The following is a 21,581-nucleotide window of genomic DNA, read 5'->3' on the forward strand; positions in this document are numbered from 1 at the left end:
AATTTTTTCAACTCAACTTTTGAAAATGTTCCGGAAAGTCTGACACTTTTATATATATCTTAAACTAAAGCTAATGTGATGTCCTTTATTATGAAAAAAAAAATTGACCTCTAGACTTGTCTTCATAATGAAAATGGTTACCCAATGCTATTTTTGTGTGAAAATTCTCGATTTTATTTTTTACATTTTTAACTTTATAAAGCTATGACATATTGAAAAGTGTATGGATCAACACAATTTTTTTATGAGAAATAATATTTTTTAATAATCCTTTTTTCATTCGACATACTTTATCTTAATCAGGGTATTAATAAGGAACTAGCAGATCATGTAGCTTTTGGAATAATACACTAATTTTTTAAAATTAAACACTCTAAATATTTGCATCGAAGCGTTTTATTTTGATAGTGATTTTAATCACTATCAGATATCATTATTCTTGATCCAACTATAATACGGCACCACTCTGCCGCGACCCACCGGTGCTGGGTTTTTTTCATATGTATATGGGAATATGTTTTGTATTTGTCACATTTTTAGATCAAATAATTTTCTTTTTGACAAAAATAAAAAAATTATAATGTTTTCTGTGAAAATGAGTGTATTTCCTGAAATAGATAGTATAAATTTTTTTGTATACATTGATTTTATAAAATAAAGAAAAAAAATTACTAATTTAAACAAAATATAAAACAAATGAAAATTTGAGATTATAAATATTTTTTATATAGTTATATATTAAAAATAAGAAAATTGAAATACATACCGTGCTTATGTTTTTCTACAATGTCACATTTTAATCTACTAGTGAATATAAAATCACTGGCAAATAGTTGTTTCGGAAAAAATATATTGTTATATTCGTATTTATAATGAATTAAATTTTCAACATATAATTGAATTTCTTTGATTTTATTTTCCAATCTACTTATTATTTTTTTACAATCTTCTTTATTATATATTTCAGGGATATTTACATCAATTCCAAATTTTAATAGATGGGTTTTCATTGTATTTTCACACTTCGAATAAAGATGATCAATCCTTTCATCATTTAAATTACTCTCATCGCTTGTATTATAAAATTTTTCTAATTGAAATATTAGAATAAAGGAAATTTCGAGATCTAATTGCACATTTTCCGGAAACAATTTATAACTAATTAAAGTTCTTATTACTTTCTGGATTGATTTGTTCAGGAGACCTATTTCAGCTTTAAATATATTAGCTCGATTTTCGATTTCACTGATACCATTTGATTCACTATAAACAATTTTTTTCAATAGTTGTGTAAATGTACCAATCCAGTAGTATACAGGATGAATTGTAGCTGCTATAATTTGTCTTTGATATGCGATAAAACAATTTATATCAATATCGTATTGTATCATTTCATATAATGTTGTAATGTTAGCGTAATTTCCATTTTCTAATTTTGCATTTAAGGGTACACTTCGAAATAAATCCATAGGGTCAGGACTACCAGTTAATAAATCTATCCCATTTGGAGTTCTTTTATCTTTAAATAAGCCTGATAGTAAAATATTAGTAGGATGTAAGCGATGTTGCATCATTTTTTCAGTTTCACTATCTCGTTCTGGTTTTATTTTTAAATAATATCTCAGATCAATTACGGAGTTGTCTAATATTTTCATTGTCTCCATTTTATTCAAATTATTATCAACAATTTCTTTTTGATTGTAATATTCAAATATTAAACTTTTAGGTAACAATTGATTTAAATAATTAAATTAAAGATTCTGATAATTTTTATCATAGAAAAAAGCTTCATAATTAAAAATAAAAGATTTTATACCCAAACAATCAAGGTAAATGCTATTTTTTAAACTATCAATAATAATAGGCCAATTTTGTTGTAAACGTTTTATAAAAAAATGAGTTTCTTCTAATTTTTTTTCTTGATGTTTTAATTGACTATGCGACCTAAGCTTAAAGTTTTTAGAAAAGTTATTTAAATACAAATTTAATGCTAACAAACCATCTACTTTGCTGTATGGATTATACCTTCTCTTTGTATGTTCATTTGACATTTTAGTTTTATTTTCAAAGTCATAATAGAGATTTTCAAGCATACTTAATACGACTTCGCCCATTGATTTGAGTTCATCTTCAAATTCGTCGACTTAACCAACATTGAGTGGTCTTTTTGATTCAACTTTTTTAAAATAGATTATTTTGGTATTCATGTAATAAAGCATATACTTAGAATATAAACAGTGGAGGTTGATTTCAGTTGAAACAATATAATTAAAATTTATTGTTGTATTAAATTTACAATTAAAATATAGACTAACATTTTAGAGTAGATAAAAAAATTAATTATTTAAAGATTTAAAATTTTTTTAGTTAATATCAAACTTCAAATTTAAGACTCTTTTTATATAAATGGTTTATATTGATTTTATTTGTATGTGTATAAACATCATGTTTTATAAATAAAATTACACATTTTTTCTTCTAACTAATAGTAATTGTTTATAAATTTTTTAATTTCTTCAGAACACTTTTAAGAAAAGTTACTTTATTTTAAACTAATCAAATACTTAACAGGCATTTAATGTTTTAATAAAATTTTAAAACCTAGAAAGTGTAATTTCTGTTTTAATTTTTAGCTTCGATGCGAAGCGGAGAAGGTATTAATTTTACTATGATGTGTTTTTTTTTTTATGTCTGTTGCCACTTTTTCTCAGCTCTCACTGGACCGATTTCTTTCAAAAATACGTCAAAAGATCACAAATCGTATCTAGTTGAAGACATTACCCTTAAAAATTGAAAAAAATTCCCTCGTTCCCCGCAAATGGGGGAAATATCCAAAAAAATTACAAATTTAAAAATCGCTAATTTTCGAAATTTTTTCACTTTTTTTCTTAAAACTTCCATAACTTTTTGAAAAATCAACAAATCAACATAATTTGTTTTTATACTGAAACCTTAGATATCTACCTTTTATTTGATATCAGTTTTTTGAAAATCTATCACTTAACCTGCTCATTGGAGGGGATTTAAAATGGCAACTTTTTTACAAAAATTAACTTTTTCAACTTAATTTTTGAAAATGTTCCGGAAATACTGCGTCCTTTAAACATATATCAAATTAAAGCTTATTTTATGTACTACAAAATGAAAAAAAAAAATTTGTCCCGACACTTTTTTTTCTACATTTAAACGGCTGCCGTAGTTAAAAAAACACTATTTTTGTGTTAAAATTTTCGATTTTCGATTTTAAATTTTCAACTTAAAAATGCTATAACTTTTTGAAAAATGTATATATCAGCACAAATTTTTTTTTTCTAAATACATTATAAGTACATCTTTCATTTGACATACTTTTTATTAAAATTGGACAATTTCCCCTTATATAGGGGGCGTTCAAAACTTAAAATATTGTAAAAAACATAGATCTTTTTCAACTGAACTTTTGAAAATGTTCCGGAAATACTGCGTCCTTTAAACATATATCAAATCAAAGGTTATGTTATATACTATCAAATGAAAAAAAAAAATTTGTCCCGACATCTTATCTTCTATGTGCAAATGGCTGTCGAAAATTTAAAAAAAAATGTAATGTTTGCGATAAAAATTACATTTTATCGGGATGTTTTTTGTACTTAAAACTGCCATAACTTTTTCAAAAATGAACAAATAAAAATAATATTTTTTTGTATTGAAACCTTAGATATTTCCCTTTCATTTGATATAATTTTTTTTGAAAATCTAACACTTATTCTGCTCACTGGGAGGATTTAAAATAGTAACTTTTTTACAAAAAATAACTTTTTCAACTTAATTTTTGAAAATGTTCCGGAAATACTGCGTCCTTTAAACATATATAAAATTAAAGCTTATTTTATGTACTACAAAATGAAAAAAAAAAATTTGTCCCGACGATCTATCTTCTATACGCAAATGGCTACCATATTGAAAAATATACTATTTTTGTATGATAATTATGGGTTTTGTATTTTATTTTAATAGAAGTTGATGTTGCTTTTGCAATTATCCATCAATTTTTTAAAATTAAACACTATCTACAGATTTGCATCGAAGCGTTTCTTATGATAGTGATTAAAATCACTGTCAGATTAAATCTACACTGAACCCAACTATGCAATGTCTCCACTATGCCGCGACCCCACTGTGCTACCGTTTTTTTATTTATATGCAATTTCACATGTGAAATTACAAATATACAAATAGTTGTGAAATTTAACAGACTAGTATCGTACCATTTTTTATGATAGAACTGTTAATCAATGTCAAATATGATCTATATTTATCCTAACTATACTGCCATCCTACTGTGCTGAGTTTTTTTTTTAATTTTTAAGAATAATTTACTAATTTACTGAATTTTACAAAAAGTTTTAAGTATTTTATTTTTTTACAGTAAAATATCTCTAGTCACAAAATAAATACGAAGAATCATTGAATTATTAATTGAGTATGAATTGCAGTGTGAAAATAAATATGTATTTTATTCATATATAAATATGAATATTTTAGTTATATATCAATGTAATCGTATAACAATTAATAATAAATAAGGACTAATTTTATTTATAGAGTAAAAATCCTGTAAAACATACGATTTTTAGGGAAATACTCCATTATTGTAGGTAAATGCAGTATGTACAGTTCAAATATTATCAAGCGCAAAATTTTTTTTTTCATAGTGTAGCTAATGACTTGCTTTACAAGCCACATGTATGGATTAACGTGTAATTTTGCGTAATTTTTAGTTAATCTCTTTAAACGAGCAAACTAGAGAAAAAAACGAAAAAATTCGAATTTTTTTAAAGTATAAATTCCACAAAAATTAAAAAAAAACTTTTTTTTTTCTTTTTTATTTGAAAAAAGATATCTTTTTTAATAGGAATAAAAAAAAATTTTTAATTTTAAATTATGTTTTAAGGCATAAAAAAAATGTACAAAAATAAACTCAAAATTACTGAAAATACGGATAAATTTTAGAAATATAACATTAAAATAGCTCTACACCTTCACTAAATCAACTTATGCCCTTGAAAATTTGTATTAAAACCCTTAAGTATAATATTAATGTGTTTTGCTAAAAAAAATAAATTTAAGTAACTTTTAAAAAATGATACTTTTGGCCGCCTAAATCGGCGTTTCATTCCACTGTGCCACGCCCCTACTGCGTTTGGTTTTTTTTATTTGAGTTCGCATTTCTAAAAATCATGTTTCTGGGATTATTAAGTTTTTCTATTTTTTAGGTGACTATATTGAGGTATATATATATATATATATTTAGGTGACTAAACATGGCAGGCGTCTTCAAATATCACCCGTCATATTTATAAATTTTTTTTTTATAATATTTATCAGAATTCTAGGTTCCCAACAAGATGGGCATGTTAAAATACTGTCGAATTGATATTACATTATTATTTTAATATATATATATAGTGTATATTATTCTGGGGTAACCTAAAATCTTGCAAGCTAAGTCAAACTATTTAATAATCAGTTATTTACTTGGGACGTATACCCGACGTGCTTTAACGGATTAGTGTATTAATGTTCCTTCTAAAACACCTCATCACCTGATCGCCCGATCACATGATCGAGTGTTATGGTATTTTTTCAATGAAAGCAGTGTTTATACGACATGAGTTCCCCTATACGTCATTACGTCTAAATGTATCGTTGTGACGATACCAGTTAAGGTTTAAATTAAAGCTTATATAATATAATTTTTTATGTAAAAAAAAAATTGCATTTTATTTGTTTTCATGGTAAATTTCTACATAATATTAATTAAAAAAACCAGCACAGGGGGATCGCGGCACAGTGTTGACGTGGCATAGTTGGATCAAGTATTATGATATCTGACAGTGATTAAAATCACTATAAAAAAAAATGCTTCGATGCAAATCTTTAGATAGTGTTTAATTTTAAAAAATTGGTGGATTATACCAAAAAATACGTGATCTGCTATTAAAATAAAATACAAAAGAACTACTAGAAATATACATATATATATATAAATTAATGCGTCAAATTTTTTCTTAAGAAAAGTTCTAAAAAACACAATTTTTTTATTATTGAAAATAAATATTAAAAAGAACCCAGCACAGGGGGTCGCGGCATAGTGGTGACGTGGCATAGTCAGATCAAGTATAATGATATCTTACAGTGATTAAAATCACTATAAAAAAAAAACGCTTCGATGGAAATCTTTAGATAGTGTTTAATTTTAAAAAAATTGTGAATTATTCCAAAAAGTTACATAATCTGCTAGTTATGATAATAATAATAATAATATTTATATATTATAATAATATATAAAAAATTATATGTATATTTATATATATACTAAGATATAAAGTGTTGTTGTAGACTACAATACGCTGATACCTTGTAAATAAAATAAAATCTGTTTGTTTGATGTCACCATTGGTGGACATACTTTAGTATGTCTCTGAAAATGAAGGGACAAAAGAGAAAAAAAACAATTATTACGACAAAAAAATTTTTTACCTACAACTTTTAAACATTACACGTGAAGTGTCTTCCGTATCGGAACAAGTCCATGTACTCCGGGCGCGACGGATAATTTTTGTAATCGGGCCGGCCGGACCGTACTTGGGCACTGCAGGAATAATATATATATATATATATGTATTAAATATACATGACACACCACTGACCAATAACCTTGTATTTATTAACTATAGCTAAAAATATATGTATATATCTCATAAAAGAATAAAACAAATAAACAGAAAAGGCTCAAAACTATATATTAAATAAAAAAAACAATAGGATACCCAGTCCCGGATGGGACTCATTCTAAGATGGGGATCTCGGCCCCCGAAATGGCCGACGCCTTGTTGAATTAATACACAATTTAAAAAAAATATCACATACGAAAACAATGTCGGCTGTACGCACACAGCAAAGTAATACCATAACGGTGGTTCAAAGGGAAGAGAGTCAATTTTTGTTATACAACGGGCGAGACACAACGACGACGACGATTACGTTTGGGAGTAGGTATCGGCTTAACAATTTACAAAATATAAAAAAGATAAAAGTATGAATAATATTGAAATTATACAGGTATTGACAGTGGTGGCCAGTGTATGTGTCATATAGGGAACGATTATTAAACTGATAAAGAATATTGTGTGTATAGCGTTCACCTTGACAGCAACAGTACAGTTTTCTGATTACATGGTCGGATATAACGTACGCACGCCCATTAGCAAAGCAAAGCAGTAAATCTATCTATACCATAAAAATTCACATTTTGTCACGTTACAATATGTTCATTGTACTCACTGAAATTTGGCTTAATAGTAATTTTTTCTCCTCTGAACTAGGTTTAATTAATTATTATATATATAGATTTAATATATTACCTACTACAAGCTCCTGTGAACGAGGTGATGGGATTTTTATAGCCATACGCATAGACATTCCTTCCTTTCCTCTCTCCATCTCAGATTGTGGTATTGAACAACTATTCATCCATTTTAGTACTAATTCAAATAATTTTATAATTTGCGGTGTTTATTTCCCTCCTCACTCCCCAATTGAATTATACTAGGCACATCTAGACTCAGTCGAATCCATAGCCCAACAGTACTCATCTTACTCCTTAATTTTCTGTGGCGATTATAATCTTCGGTTCATTTCATGGTCAAATGACAATCATGGACTCTATTACTCTTCCACTTCCTTATCACAGCCCTTAAGTGTACCTGAAACTTTTTCATTTCATGGTTTTTATCAAAACAATCAAATTATGGACACTTTCCTATTCTTCTATTCTTACTTTTGTTCCCATAAAATTTTCTAATCATTCTACCCTTCCGCCTTGGTTCAATCCGGAACTCAAAAAACTAGTTTACTTAAAAAACTCAGCTCATGCTAGGTATACATTAAACTCATCACTTATGGGCTATAAAAATTTCTCTCTTTTGTACGCTCGCTATAAAGTTATATCTAAACGTTACTACCGTGACTACATTTCCCGTACAGAATCATCTCTTTTAAATAACCTTCGTTCTTTTAGTCTTTTGTACGCAAAACCCGCTCATCTCGTACATCACCCAGGCATGTAGTGTTTAATAATGTTTCTAGTACCTCCCCTAAAGAAGTAGCTAATATTTTATCTAATTATTTTTCCTCTATACTTACCCCTTCTGTCAATTCTTTATCTTGTCCAGCACACCTTCCCCCCAATTTCTCCTTTTTATCCTCCACAATAGAGTTCACTATTGACGATGTTAGTAAATTCCTATTTTCCCTTCGTAACAATAAAACTATCGGCCCTGATGGAATACAAGGCTACTTTTTATTTATCTTAAGGGATGTTATTGCCTGGCCACTCTTCCTGTTATGTCAAACATCTTTTGATTCCGGGTTCTTCCCTTCCTCACTCAAGCTTGGCTCAATTTCCCCGATACTTAAAACCGGTGACCCGTCTCAAGTAACAAATTACCGTCCAATAACCACGCTTTCTCACATATCTAAATTATTTGAAACTATTGTTATTAATTCTATCCATCCTATCCTCAATAATATTTTATGTGATGAACAACATGGATTTCGTCTAGGTTGTTCAACAATCACTTGTAACCTCATCCTCTCATCCTACATATATGATTCCTTCAGTCAGCAAAGTCAAGTAGATGTCATTTACATAGACTTCTCAAAAGCATTCGATAAAGTAGATCATAGTATTCTAATTCAAACTCTGGATAATCTAGGTATAGGTAATCCTCTACTGTCTTGCGTTTACTCTTAATTATCTGATCGTCAATATTTTGTGTCAACTTCCCATTCGACCTCCGATAACTTCTATACATCTTGTGGAGTACCCCAAGGTGCAATTCTTTCTCATCTTCTGTTTGTTTTTTTCATCAATTCCGCACCATCAGTCCTCTGTTATTCTAAATTACTAATATTTGCTGACGACATGAAACTTTTCCTCCGTATCAATTCCTTATCTGACTACCACCTACTACAAGAAGATCTATTGCGGTTTACTAACTGGAGTGAAACCCTTGGCCTCTTTCTCAATATTAATAAATGCTCAATCATGTCATTCTTCCGACGTAATTCTCACATTGTGTTTCCTTATTATATTAATAACATTCCTTTAATTCGTTCCTCTGAGTCAATACGTGATCTTGGGTTTATTCTCACTCACAATCTTTCTCCAAACAAACACATATTTCCTGTAAAGCCCTCAAACTCCTTAGTTTCATCTCCCGTTTTACTCAAGAATTTAAATTATCCAACCCTCTTAAAACTCTCCATACCTCCCTTGTTCGCCCCATCCTAGAATACACTCTGTTCTTTGGGATCCCCAAACGGCTTGTACAAGCGAATCACTAGCAAGGGTCCAAAGAAAATGTTTAAACCTGGCAGCATATCGCCTCAATATCCCTCATACTCCTCATGATTACTCCCCTATCCTATTTACCCTACATTTCTCCAGCCTTGCACATCGACGCCACAATTCAAACCTCGCCTTCCTAAATAACTTCCTATCCAACAGAATGGAATCTATCCAACTTCTTAGCCTTCTAAAATTTTAAATCTCTCTTCGCACCACCCGTTTTAACACTACATTCCTAATACCCCCTACCCCTTCTTATTTCCTTGACACCGCCCAAATGATTCGCCTTATGTGGTTGGCTAATAATGATCCAGCTTTCGATGTATTTTAATTAAGCCTCGTTTATGTTGTTTTAATTTATATTTTGGATCAATGTTTATATAAATTTTCTTTTGTTACTTGTTTCTCACTAATTTTTATTAATGATTTTTATAATAATTGTTATATATATTTTTGGGCTTCGCCTGTATAAAATGTTATATATAAATAAATAATTATTTTAAATAAAACACAGTATAAAAACGTATCTTTTGACATTACGCCGAATTATATTTTGATAAAAATAATTCAATCATAATTAAATTTAATTATAATCCAAATGATTTCTTTAAAACTCACCAAGATAGGTTTTATATTATTTTCTGTACGAAATCTGATTTAATTTCAAGAAGAAAAATGGATCAGTTAGATAACTTACTACAGTGTACCCGTAGTGATTGCCCCAACCGCGGGTTCCGGATGGAAAAATTTAAATGATTTGATCTTTATAAAATATTGCAGTAAAGAACATTATCTGCAAAATTTGATGGAAATACCAACAGATTGCAATAAATGAAGGCAAAAAATACGAGCTTTGACTATATATCTTGGATGTACATACGCAAATGTTGTGCATAATCTTCTACCTGTTATTAGCAACAGTATTATAATTTGTCAAAATAAATTAACAGAAAAGAAGAACGACTTTTAATTTTAATTTAAGCTAGTACAAATTTCAAAGTAATTTTTCTCAACTTAAAGCAGAAAGAAAGAACTAAAAGAAGCAAAAAAATTTAACTTCCTATGTTATATCAATTAGATTTATACAATAATTATGAAAATCTGTGTACTCCTCATGTAAGATATTTTAAAATAAAATTCAAATACAAATCCCAGAATTTTATCACAAAAATTTTCACCATGAAGACAAATCCAGAGGTCACATTTATTTTTTCAAATTAAAGTACATTACATAAGCATCAATTTAAGACATGTATAAAAGTGTCAGTATTTTCAGAAAATTTTCATAGGTTAAGTTAAAAAAGTAAATTATTTATAGAAAAGTTGCCATTTTGAAAACCTCTCTTTTGGTAGGCAAAGGGTCAAGTGATCACAAAAATAGATAAAACAATAGGTAAATACCTGAGGTATTTGTAAAAAAAATATGTATATATTGATTTGTTCATTTTTAAAAAAGTTATGGCAGTTTTAGGAAAAAAAATTGTCGAAAATTACTGATTTTTAAAATTGTAAAAGAGCTACAAAGTTTTAATTTTTATAATTTTATGTATAAATCGTTATATGGTAATTAAATGTATTATTAATTATCTACAAAAAAAATTTGTAAATTAAATTAAAAATAATTATTATAAGGTACTAATTTCTAACACATTGTTAGTTTATAGTTTATTAGTACTATGTATTTGTAGAAACTACACCACACTTAAAAATTTTATTTATTCTTTATGATGTTTAAAGAATGAGTTCATGTTTAAAATTTACAGAAATAGTTACTTGAAAGGGAATATGAATTTATGTTAAATGACGTTAAAAATAATAAGTAGTAATATTTTATTTCATTCAAAAAATACTATATTCATTTTAATTAAGCAATTATAATAATTTCAACATTAGAAGATGATTAAATTTATATTGTATTTTACTAGTGTACTTTTGAGTTTAATTGGTATAGTATGGTTTCCTTAATTAAATTTTGGTATATACGTTGTTAATTTTCTATTAGAAATATTTAAGAATTAATTATAGATAAATAAGCATAGATTAAATTCAAATATATATATATATATATATAATTGTGACATTCATATTATAAAATAATATCCTTTACATAAAAAAACAAAATGAAAAATTTAATTTGAATAACTTATTTATTTTATTTAGATTAAAGCTATTTTTAAATAAATTAATCACAAAATAAATTCAATTTTTTACAGGACAATCACAAACCAATGGAAATTCAAAAGACGATCATAATTTCAAAAACATTACTCCAATATGTAATTAAAAATAATTTTGATATTCAATTGTACTTTTTTTAAAAACTTTTTTATTGTTGGATTACAATTTATACAATTTTGTATAATTTGTAACATATATAATTAACAGTATAAAATAACTAGGTATGGATAACTGAATTTCGGAAACTTTACAGTTTAGTCAATAAAAAGTAATTGATTTAGTCAATTACGAAAAAAATATTTTAATCAGACCTTTTTTATGGAATCGGTAGGGATTTTATGAATTATTGACTGCTTGTTAAGGGACAATTTCGTTTTTGTGTGACTGTAGTCTGGAAATATTTTCAGAAAAATAAGAAATAAAAGTTTTTGTAATAACTATAGTAATTACATAATAACAGGCATATAGAACTTCATGCATTAAAATAAAACGAAATAAGCACACAAATGTACACTAAAAATCATATTTTATACAAGAGCACAACTTGCAAAATTATTTTTGAGTCGTCTGAATTAAATTTCCCCTGCCTCAATAAATATTTTTCCTATATTTTGTTATAATAATATTTATTATTGTATAATAGGTTATTATTATTATTTACTTTTTAAAAATCTTACGATTTATTTGTTATATTATTTCATGTTAATTTATTTTAAAGACATTTAAATTAGTAATATTTTTTTAAATTAATTTCGTAAAAAGAATTTACGTCTCCGTTCGAGAATGATTCTAAGAGAGTAATGACCAGCATCATTAATACTTATAATAACTTACAAATACAAATCGTGGATGAATGTGTTAAAGCTTTCATTGATGTCTTGTGTCTTGAAGAGCTTAAGGATGTATACATTACAGTTGAGTTCTGATATTTCGGACTCATTGCACAGTCCATCTTCAGAGTGATGGTTGCTGGTCGGTGGCTACAACTAAACTAGAGATTTATCTTCATGGAAGAATGAGTCATGAAAAAGACGTGGAGTACCCAAGGACAGAATATTCCGCAGTAGCTAAGCATGACAAAAACAGAGGATATGACATCCAATTCGATAAAGTAAAAACTACTAAACAAAGAAACACATTTTGGCAAATGGATGTATAAAGCAGCAATAGAAATCGAGAAATGTCCGGAATATTTCAATAGAGAAGATTTATGGAAAATCTGCAAACCTCGGTTACCTATCCTAGATCAGACAAAAAGAAAATCAACCAACAACACCGAAATTAATCAACATAATAGACGATTGCCGGTGTTGAAAGGAAGACCAAAATGTCAAGAATGCCGTAAAAAACAACATTAGTCAAAAACCAGATGTTAACAATTGTATAAAAGCAGACTGTTATCAAGATAAGACGCCAGAATAGTTGCATCCGCAGACCAGCAACCATCACTCTGCCATAAGTTCGAAACGTCAGAGCTCAACTGTAAATATGAATACATCCTTAAGCACTTCAAGCAACAAATCATGTACTTCGATATTTATGAAAAAATACCATTTTTATCTAATGTTTTAATTTTCAGGTATCCCAAATGAAGATACAATAAACAGTAATTAAAAATTTATTAGTATATATTTGAGTTATTATAAACATGATAAAAAAAATTACTTAAATAAAATGTTGGTTTTATATTTTATTATTGCCATATGATCAATTATACATTTTAAATAAAAATAAGTAATCATATTTAGTTTTTATGCAAAGTACAATATATTGGAAACATATTTTAAATACTTTTTTATGATAATGGTAAAATTTTAATTGTTTAATTTATAGAGAATCCAAAAGATATGTCAAAAGGTAACTGAAAACATAATTTTATTTATTTATTTAATTAATTAAATTTATTAACAGGCTAATTTTTAGCCCTATAAGGATGTTAATTACACACACTAATAAACATGAAATAAGTCTAAAATGTACAATAAATATTGTGTTTATAAACACATTTGAAAACAAATTTCTAAAGGGCTAAATGTTTTTAAAAATAGCCTTATTTTTTGTATAAAAAATTACTTAAATAAAATTTTTGTTTTATATTTTACTGTTGCCACATTATCAATTATAAATTTTTAATAAAAATAAGTAATCATATTTAGTTTTTATGCAAAGTACAATATATTGGAAACATATTTTAAATACTTTTTTATAATAATAGTAAAATTTGAATTGTTTAATTTATAGAGAATCCAAAAGATATGTCAAAAGGTAACTGAAAACATAATTTTATTTATTTATTTAATTAAATTTATTAACATGCTAATTTGTAGCCATGTAAGGCTGTATACTATACAATAATAAACATGAAATAAGTCTGTAACAGTACAGTAAAAATTATGTTCATAAACACATTTGAAAACAAGTTTCTAAACGGCTAAATGTTTTTAAAAATAGCCTTATATTTTGTATCTAGTCGGAAGTCCGAATTTGGACGAGAAAGTATTGGTTCAAAAATTGTTATCGATTAGTTATTACTTTTTAAATCATTTTTTATTTTATAAGCCAGTTTAATACATACGTTTACATTTAAAGAATAAAATATAAAATAAAATAGATATTTATGTAATAATAGTAAAATTTGTTACATTTAATTTATAGATGATTCAAAAAATATTCTAGATGATGGTAGGTAATAGAAATATACATATATTTATTTATTTATTTAATTACAATAAACAATTCTTGTTTAACGGATTAGTCAACTGAATGGAATATTCGGTTTAACTTTCATAGCCCAATTTATCTAAATACTTTTAACGTGTAATGTTTGTATAGATTTGTAACTGAAAACATAATTATATTTATTTATTTAATTAATTAAATTTATTAACAGGCTAATTTTTAGCCCTATAAGGATGTTAATTATATACACTAATAAACATGAAATAAGTCTGTAACAGTACAGTAAAAATTATGTTCATAAACACATTTGAAAACAAATTTCTAAAGGGCTAAATGTTTTTAAAAATAGCCTTATTAACACGCTTTTATTAGTTTCACATGTATGTTGTTTGTATGTTGTTTGTATGTTGTAAGTTTGTAACTCCACGCGGCACGTGTTATTATGTCGCGTATCCCGTCGTCTATGACCTTGAGACTAGACCGTCGTAACGCATTCACCCCACCCCGCTCACCAGTCGGCAACTATACTATTTTTTTTCTGTAAAATTTTGAGTATTTGACTGACCAACACCGCGCGTTATACGCCGCGGTGCAAAGTCCAGCAAGTGCCGCACAGCCGACGCCGCTACCGCCATATATGCCTCGCGCCCCGCCCGCCAACAAAACACAGCTATACCTCGTGCATGATACGTTTACGTACTTAAGTCGCTTTACATGTATATATATATATATATTTTAATTACTATTAAAACTTATATTTTAATACGCTTTATTCTCATTAAGAGATATATAGGGTATTTATTCCGATTACAAAGGATGATTCCCGTATCGTCATTTTACGTCACTACCTCCACGTTGCGCGTCTGCTGCTTTCCTTGGATGTGGTAGCTGTTTCTCAGACTACCTCTCCGGAATCGAACCCTGATTCCCCTTTACCCGTTACAACCATGATATTGATAGTAACTACTAGAGTAACATGTAACTAAAAAGTGAAAAATAAATATAGTTTAAAAAAACTAAAAAACACGCTTTTAAAGAACATCGAACTAAAAAGTTAAAAATAATTTTTAAAATAAGCGTAAAACAATAATGAACGAAATGTACTAATATTATTGTGATAAAAGCGTCGGGCGCTCAATATACGAAAAATATAGCACAAAGCACCCACGCTTTTATCACAATAATACTAGTACTTTTCGTTCATTATTGTTTTACGCTTATTTTAAAAATTATTTTTAACTTTTTAGTTCGATGTTCTTTAAAAGCGTGTTTTTTAGTTTTTTTAAACTATATTTATTTTTTGTACCTAGTCAGAAGTCCGAATTTGGACGAAAAAGTATTGGTTCAAAAATTGTTATCGATTAGTTGTTACTTTTTAAATCATTTTTTATTTTATTAGCCAATTTAATACATACGTTTACATTTAGAGAATAAAATATATAATTNATTTTATTAGCCAATTTAATACATACGTTTATATTTAGAGAATAAAATATATAATTAATAGACATTTATGTAATAATAGTGAAATTTGTTAACTGTTTAATTTATAGAAAATACAAAAAAAATCCCAGATGGTATGTAATTGAAAATATACTTCTATTTTTTAATCTAAATACTGTAAGTATGATGAATAAATTCATTCATTGATTATTAAAATTATTAAATTAATAGTAACAGATTTAACTGTCACTTGTCAATTAAATCTTCATGAATTTTATTATATATATTGTATATAATTTACGATTGTATATTATACAATCGTAAATTAATTAGCCAATAATCAACAAATTCTTGTTAATCGGATTAGTCAACTCATGGAATAATCGTTTTAACTTTGATAACCCAATTAATCTAAATACTTTTAACGTACATTGTTTGTATAGATTTGTTATGTCTATTTTGCGAAGTAGAGACAAACTCAGTGAGCTTCTCCCCCTGTGGTCATAAAACAGGAAACTATTGCGGAAATAGATTGTCGAGAGGTGAATTTAAATGTCCTTTTTGTGACGGAAAGATAGAATATTATGAAAACTTAGGTTGGTAACAAGAATCATTTGCATTTAAGTTAACTTTTGAATTTATACTATTTTAGAAAAATTATTAATGCAGAAAATATTAAAATTATATATTTATAGATTATTTGGAAGATCATGATTTTGAAAAACAAAGTCCTTACCGATTACGTGTCCTTTCTGAAAACGAGATAAACAATTTAAAGTCTAGAATTAAGAAAGGTATGTCTGACGAAGAATTTATGGCACGTTTTTGGTACCTTCGACGTTGCCAAGAACCAGATGAACAAATGCTGTGGCGCATTTATTATAGAATTATAACTAGCGATCATCGTAAATATATTGCAAAGTTAAAGAAGAAACTTTTATCCGGCAAAATTTCAGAAATGACTGTATATAAAAAACATTTTAAAGAAATAATAAAAGATGAGGAAATAGAATGTATGTATGAATATTATTATCGAACCCAACAACATTATATAAATTATGAACTTGAAATTCGAAAAAATTACCTTGAAATCATACATACGTAATTATTTACAAATTTCAAAATTAGTGTTCATGTAAAACATTATAAAATCAATTTTTGTATTGTGTAGTTAAACACTATTAGTTTTTTAATAATTAATGTATAACTAATTAAGCAAACAATTTATTTTATAAAAGTAACAAAATATAATATTGATTGTCTCAGTTTTCAATAATTTATTTAAATAATAAAGGAGATATTACGGTTTTTTTTTTATTAATTTTTTAAATATCTTTGTTAAGTTGTTGAATATAATTTTAATATTTAATAATTATTTTTTAGCACGAAAAATAATTAAGTATTTCACATGAAATATTCATCTTTTTTATTCAAGTAGCAGTTTTATTTTTAAAATATATTGCTTACTAGACTTTTGACTAAATTCTGCATTGAAACAATCTCGTAGCAAATTTGCGCCCTCTTACTTATTTTTGTACCATTTTAGATGACCTAAAGTATGAAAGCAAATTTGATAACATAATAAAATAAGGCATAGATATTAAAAATGTTTATTAAGTGGTATACATTTAAAGTCTAAAATTAAGAAAGTTATAACTGACGTAGAATTTATGACACGTTTTTGGTACTTGTCCTGCTAAAAATCAGATAAATTTCTACTGCAGCGCTATGTATTTGAAATTAAATTCGTAAAAATATCGCTAATTTAAAGAAGGAACTTATGTCTGACGGTTCTTTGAGATATGTGTAATTAGTTGGAATAATTATTTCCGACATTTTTTCAATATAATTTTCTATATGTAATCCTACATACAATAGCAGTTACCCAACCCAATCGCGCTCCATCGCCACCTGGCGGAGGGTGAGTGGTATATCCAACGTAAACTAACCTAATGCAATGGGAGGGAAACGTTTCATTTCAAAATGATAAGTATTTTGCTTTATAGAAACTCTTTTTTCTTAAAACAGTAAACATTTTTGAAGCATAGGTGAATTTAATCAAAATTTTCTTTTGTAAATACCTTAGATATTTCCCTTTTTTAGATGTATATTTTAACCATAGCTAAGAGTTCTTCCACGGTGCATAACTTTTGAAAGTTATCCCAAAATACTACCCTTAAAAATAATTTTTTTTTGCAATTATCTTTATATTTATTAAAAAGTTTTTATGGCACATTTTTGGTACCTTCGACGCTTCTAAGAACCTGATAATGAAATGTTGAAGAAACATTCAAAAAATTATAACTCATGTTGATCATGAAACTTTTGTTTGACAAACATTTAGAATTATTTAAAAACGAATATAATATGTTAATTAATAAATTTTAAAGTTATATTTTTTATAACTACTAGGCATGCATTGATACCCCATGCAGTGGGGGCAAGTGAAGTATATGACCTCCATTGAAACAATTTATAATTGCTGTAAATATTAGTTTTAAAAGATTTTATTTGTTAAAATCAATGTAATTTTGTAATTTTTAGTAATTTTCATATTAATTTATATGGTTTAGAACTAAATAGGTATCTAAAATGAAAGACTTGCATAAGGCAAATTCTACATAACACATACTAAATGTTTTTTTTTTTACCTTGCAGCATTTCCGCCTGTTACTACTTAAAGTTTTCTACATAGGCATATAATGAATAGATGGTTTAAAATACATTATGTTTCTTTAAAACTAAATTTTAACTTAAATTTTAAAGATACACTATTAAAAACTAAACGCTTTCAACGTAATGTTACTACATTATGTGAAAACTCTGTTTTTTACAGCAGAAGTTGTGTGCTAATCACACTAGTCTATTAAGTCATTTCCCCAAATATCAAAATGGCACCGCTCACGAGTTGAACTTTTCGTATAGTCCAATCAGCAAAGCGCTTGGAATCAATTGGATACCGATGACAGACAGCTTACACTATATCGTAACGAATTGGAAAACAATAAATAACAATAAAAAAGCGAGTATTTAATTTAGAGTTCACCAAGTTATTTGGCCGACTAGGTTTGATGGGACCTATTTTTGTTACATCAAAGATTTGTATTCAATCATTATGGTGCCACAACAGAGAATGGGAAAGTCCAATGCCACCTGAATACATTAAGCAGTATATTGAATAGCGTAGAGGTCTGTAAATGTTGATCAATATTTGGTACATAGACAAACAAATATTCCAACTAATCAGGTCGTTTAAATACACGTGTTCTGCGATGAATCAAAGTTTGCATACGATACATGTGACTAAATACACTTAGCTAACAACAAATCAGTCGTTTTTAAAGAAATTTTCAAATTACCACTAAAAATTACAACTATATTGGGTTTGGAATATTGTGCCGCTACTGGATTTCATATTATTTGACAAGTTAATTATTTTGATTTCGAATGGATAGCTATCACGCATAAAAATTTTTCTGTAACGAAAATGGTTAAATTTTTAAATAAATAACTAAGCCTGGTTTATGTAAAACATTTTAGCAAAAATTTAATTTAGGGTAAAAGTACAATCATCATATTTCCGTCATAATGTATTTAGGATTTAAAAATAATATTTTATAGACGAATGAAAAACTCATTAGAAACAAATTTAATTTATAAATGTAACAAAAAAACGTTTATTATCTGTATTTTTCATTAATTTGGTTAAATCATAAAAATGCTATTAATTTTAAATTTTCATAATTTTAATAAGTATGGGATAGTTTAATTTAATATTATTTAATTATCTACAAAAATATTTGTGAACTAATGAAAAAAACAATTTTTATGAGACACTCATATCTGATACCATGTTTTTTTAAATAAATACTTCGCATTTAAAACTCTGCATATTTTAACATTATTCAACATAACACACTATATAAAAATTAAACTAAACATTTGTATGAAACTATATATATATATGTGTGTTAAATGACGTTAAAATTAATAAATAGTAATTTTTTATTTTGTTCACGTAATGTTGTACAATAATTTTAGTAAAACACTAACAATTAATACTATTTTATAACAAGCAAAGATGATTAAATATATACTACATTTTACTAGTGTTCTATTGAGTTTAATTGGTACAGTATGGTTTTCTCTATTATTTTTATTATATACCTTGCTAGTTCTTTATTGGAAATATTTACTAAATAATTGTATGTAATTATATTGTAAATACAGTTGTATGAAAATATATATACATATATATATTAAATATTTTTAATAATATAATTAAATATATATATATATAACTGTGTTAAATAACGTTATAACTAATAAATAATAGTTTTTTATTTTGTTCACCAATTTATTTACTAAATAATGTTAATAAATATTAAATTTAATGGCTGTTAAAGATAAAAGTGTGTAGTATATATTTTTGATCGTATTAAATTATACAACCTATTTAACTCTGATAATAAACGCTTAATATAAAACTTAAATTTTCTAAAAGGTTTTATTTTAGTTAATGAAAATTCTATTTCCAAGACAGATTAGACTTTTTATTTGATCACTTAATTTATTAAATATAAACATTCAAAATTTGATTAAGGTTCTTTTCAAAAATATTAATATTATATTCTAATCCAATGTAAAGCATAGATTAGACACAAAAAATTATATAAAAATTACAACATTCATTTTAATACTATTAAAATAAAATATTTTACATAAAAACAAAAAGGAAAACTTAATTTAAATAACTTATTTATTTAATTTAGATTTAAAACAATTCTTAAATAATTAAATTTACAATAAATTCCATTATTTATAGGACAATCACAAATCAATGGATGCTTTCCTTGTGGACGATACAGAGATGTTTATATTGATATTTTAGATCCTATATGTAATAAAAATAAAGTACCCTTATATTTAAATTTAATTTTTTTAAATTTTTATTGTTGCTTTAAAATTTAAGATGATGTGGGAGATCGGGTCAAGTGGAAGTTTAAGATAAGGGTGGCCGTCCCCAAGTAGTTGGGATTAAGGCGAGGAAGAAGAAGAAGATAGTTGCTTTAAAATTTACAATCAATACATTTTGTATAATATAACAACATGTATAATTAATAATAAAATATTAGGTATGAATAGTCTGACAGTTGAGTCAATAAAAATTAATTAATTTAGTTTTTTATGAGACAACTGTTTAATCAGTTCCTTTTTAACACGCTTATATTAGTTTCACATGTATTTTGTATGTTGTTTGTATTTTGTTTGTATGTTGTAAGTTTGTAACTCCACGCGGCACGTGTTATTATGTCGCGTATGCCGTCGTCTATGACCTTGAGACTAGACCGTCGTAACGCATTCACCCCACCCCGCTCACCAGTCGGCGCTTACACTATTTTTTTCTGTATAATTTTGAGTATTTGACTGACCAACACCGCGCGTTATACGCCGCGGTGCAAAGTCCAGCAAGTGCCGCACGGCCGACGACGTACCGCCGCTAATGATACCGTAGTATTCTTCCTGTTGTCAAAGTGGCAACGTCAATAAACCGATCTCCACTCGCGCACCGTCGCCATCAACGCTGCTAACCTTTTGACGCCCGAGGATCACGCCGGACATCGCGTCGTCGACGCCAACGAAAGTGCCACGATATTATGCGAAGATTATATATTCTTACCATCGCCGCTAATATTAATATATATATACATATATATATTATTATTTATATATACGTATATGTTAATATTCATTTATATATCCCTACAGCCGACGCCGCTGCCGCCATATATGCCTCGCGCCCCGCCCGCCAACAAAACACAGCTATACCTCGTGCATGATACGTTTACGTACTTAAGTCGCTTTACATGTATATATATATATATAT

General features: G+C 27.1%; 2 protein-coding genes across 8 annotated transcripts in view; one reads left to right on the forward strand and one right to left on the reverse strand.

Moving 5' to 3' along the window:
- Positions 1-1,738, reverse strand: part of LOC126904067 (uncharacterized) — a 140,832-nt gene extending 139,094 nt beyond the window's left edge. The window contains exon 1 of the mRNA XM_050682716.1: positions 767-1,738. Within this exon, the coding sequence (XP_050538673.1) occupies positions 767-1,664 (898 nt within the window). The 5' untranslated portion in view covers positions 1,665-1,738. The remainder of the gene's footprint in view (positions 1-766) is intronic.
- A 9,448-nt stretch (positions 1,739-11,186) lies between these two features.
- LOC126904086 (uncharacterized) overlaps positions 11,187-21,581 on the forward strand; it is a 16,554-nt gene continuing 6,159 nt past the window's right edge. The window contains exons 1-9 of one of the 7 annotated variants that reach the window (XM_050682792.1): positions 11,187-11,339; positions 11,608-11,670; positions 13,152-13,178; positions 13,406-13,429; positions 13,814-13,837; positions 14,228-14,254; positions 15,805-15,828; positions 16,138-16,290; positions 16,390-16,526. In XM_050682792.1, coding sequence (XP_050538749.1) covers positions 11,291-11,339; positions 11,608-11,670; positions 13,152-13,178; positions 13,406-13,429; positions 13,814-13,837; positions 14,228-14,254; positions 15,805-15,828; positions 16,138-16,290; positions 16,390-16,526 — 528 coding nt within the window. In that variant the 5' untranslated portion in view covers positions 11,187-11,290. Of the gene's footprint in view, positions 11,370-11,607; positions 11,671-13,151; positions 13,179-13,405; positions 13,430-13,813; positions 13,838-14,227; positions 14,255-15,804; positions 15,829-16,137; positions 16,291-16,389; positions 16,995-21,581 lie in introns of those variants that run through there. The other 6 variants (XM_050682798.1, XM_050682793.1, XM_050682794.1 and 3 more) reach the window with 6 other exon arrangements.

The sequence above is a fragment of the Daktulosphaira vitifoliae genome, unplaced genomic scaffold (genome assembly GCF_025091365.1).
Source record: "Daktulosphaira vitifoliae isolate Bord-2020 unplaced genomic scaffold, ASM2509136v1 Scaffold_4, whole genome shotgun sequence".
Lineage (NCBI taxonomy): Eukaryota > Metazoa > Arthropoda > Insecta > Hemiptera > Phylloxeridae > Daktulosphaira > Daktulosphaira vitifoliae.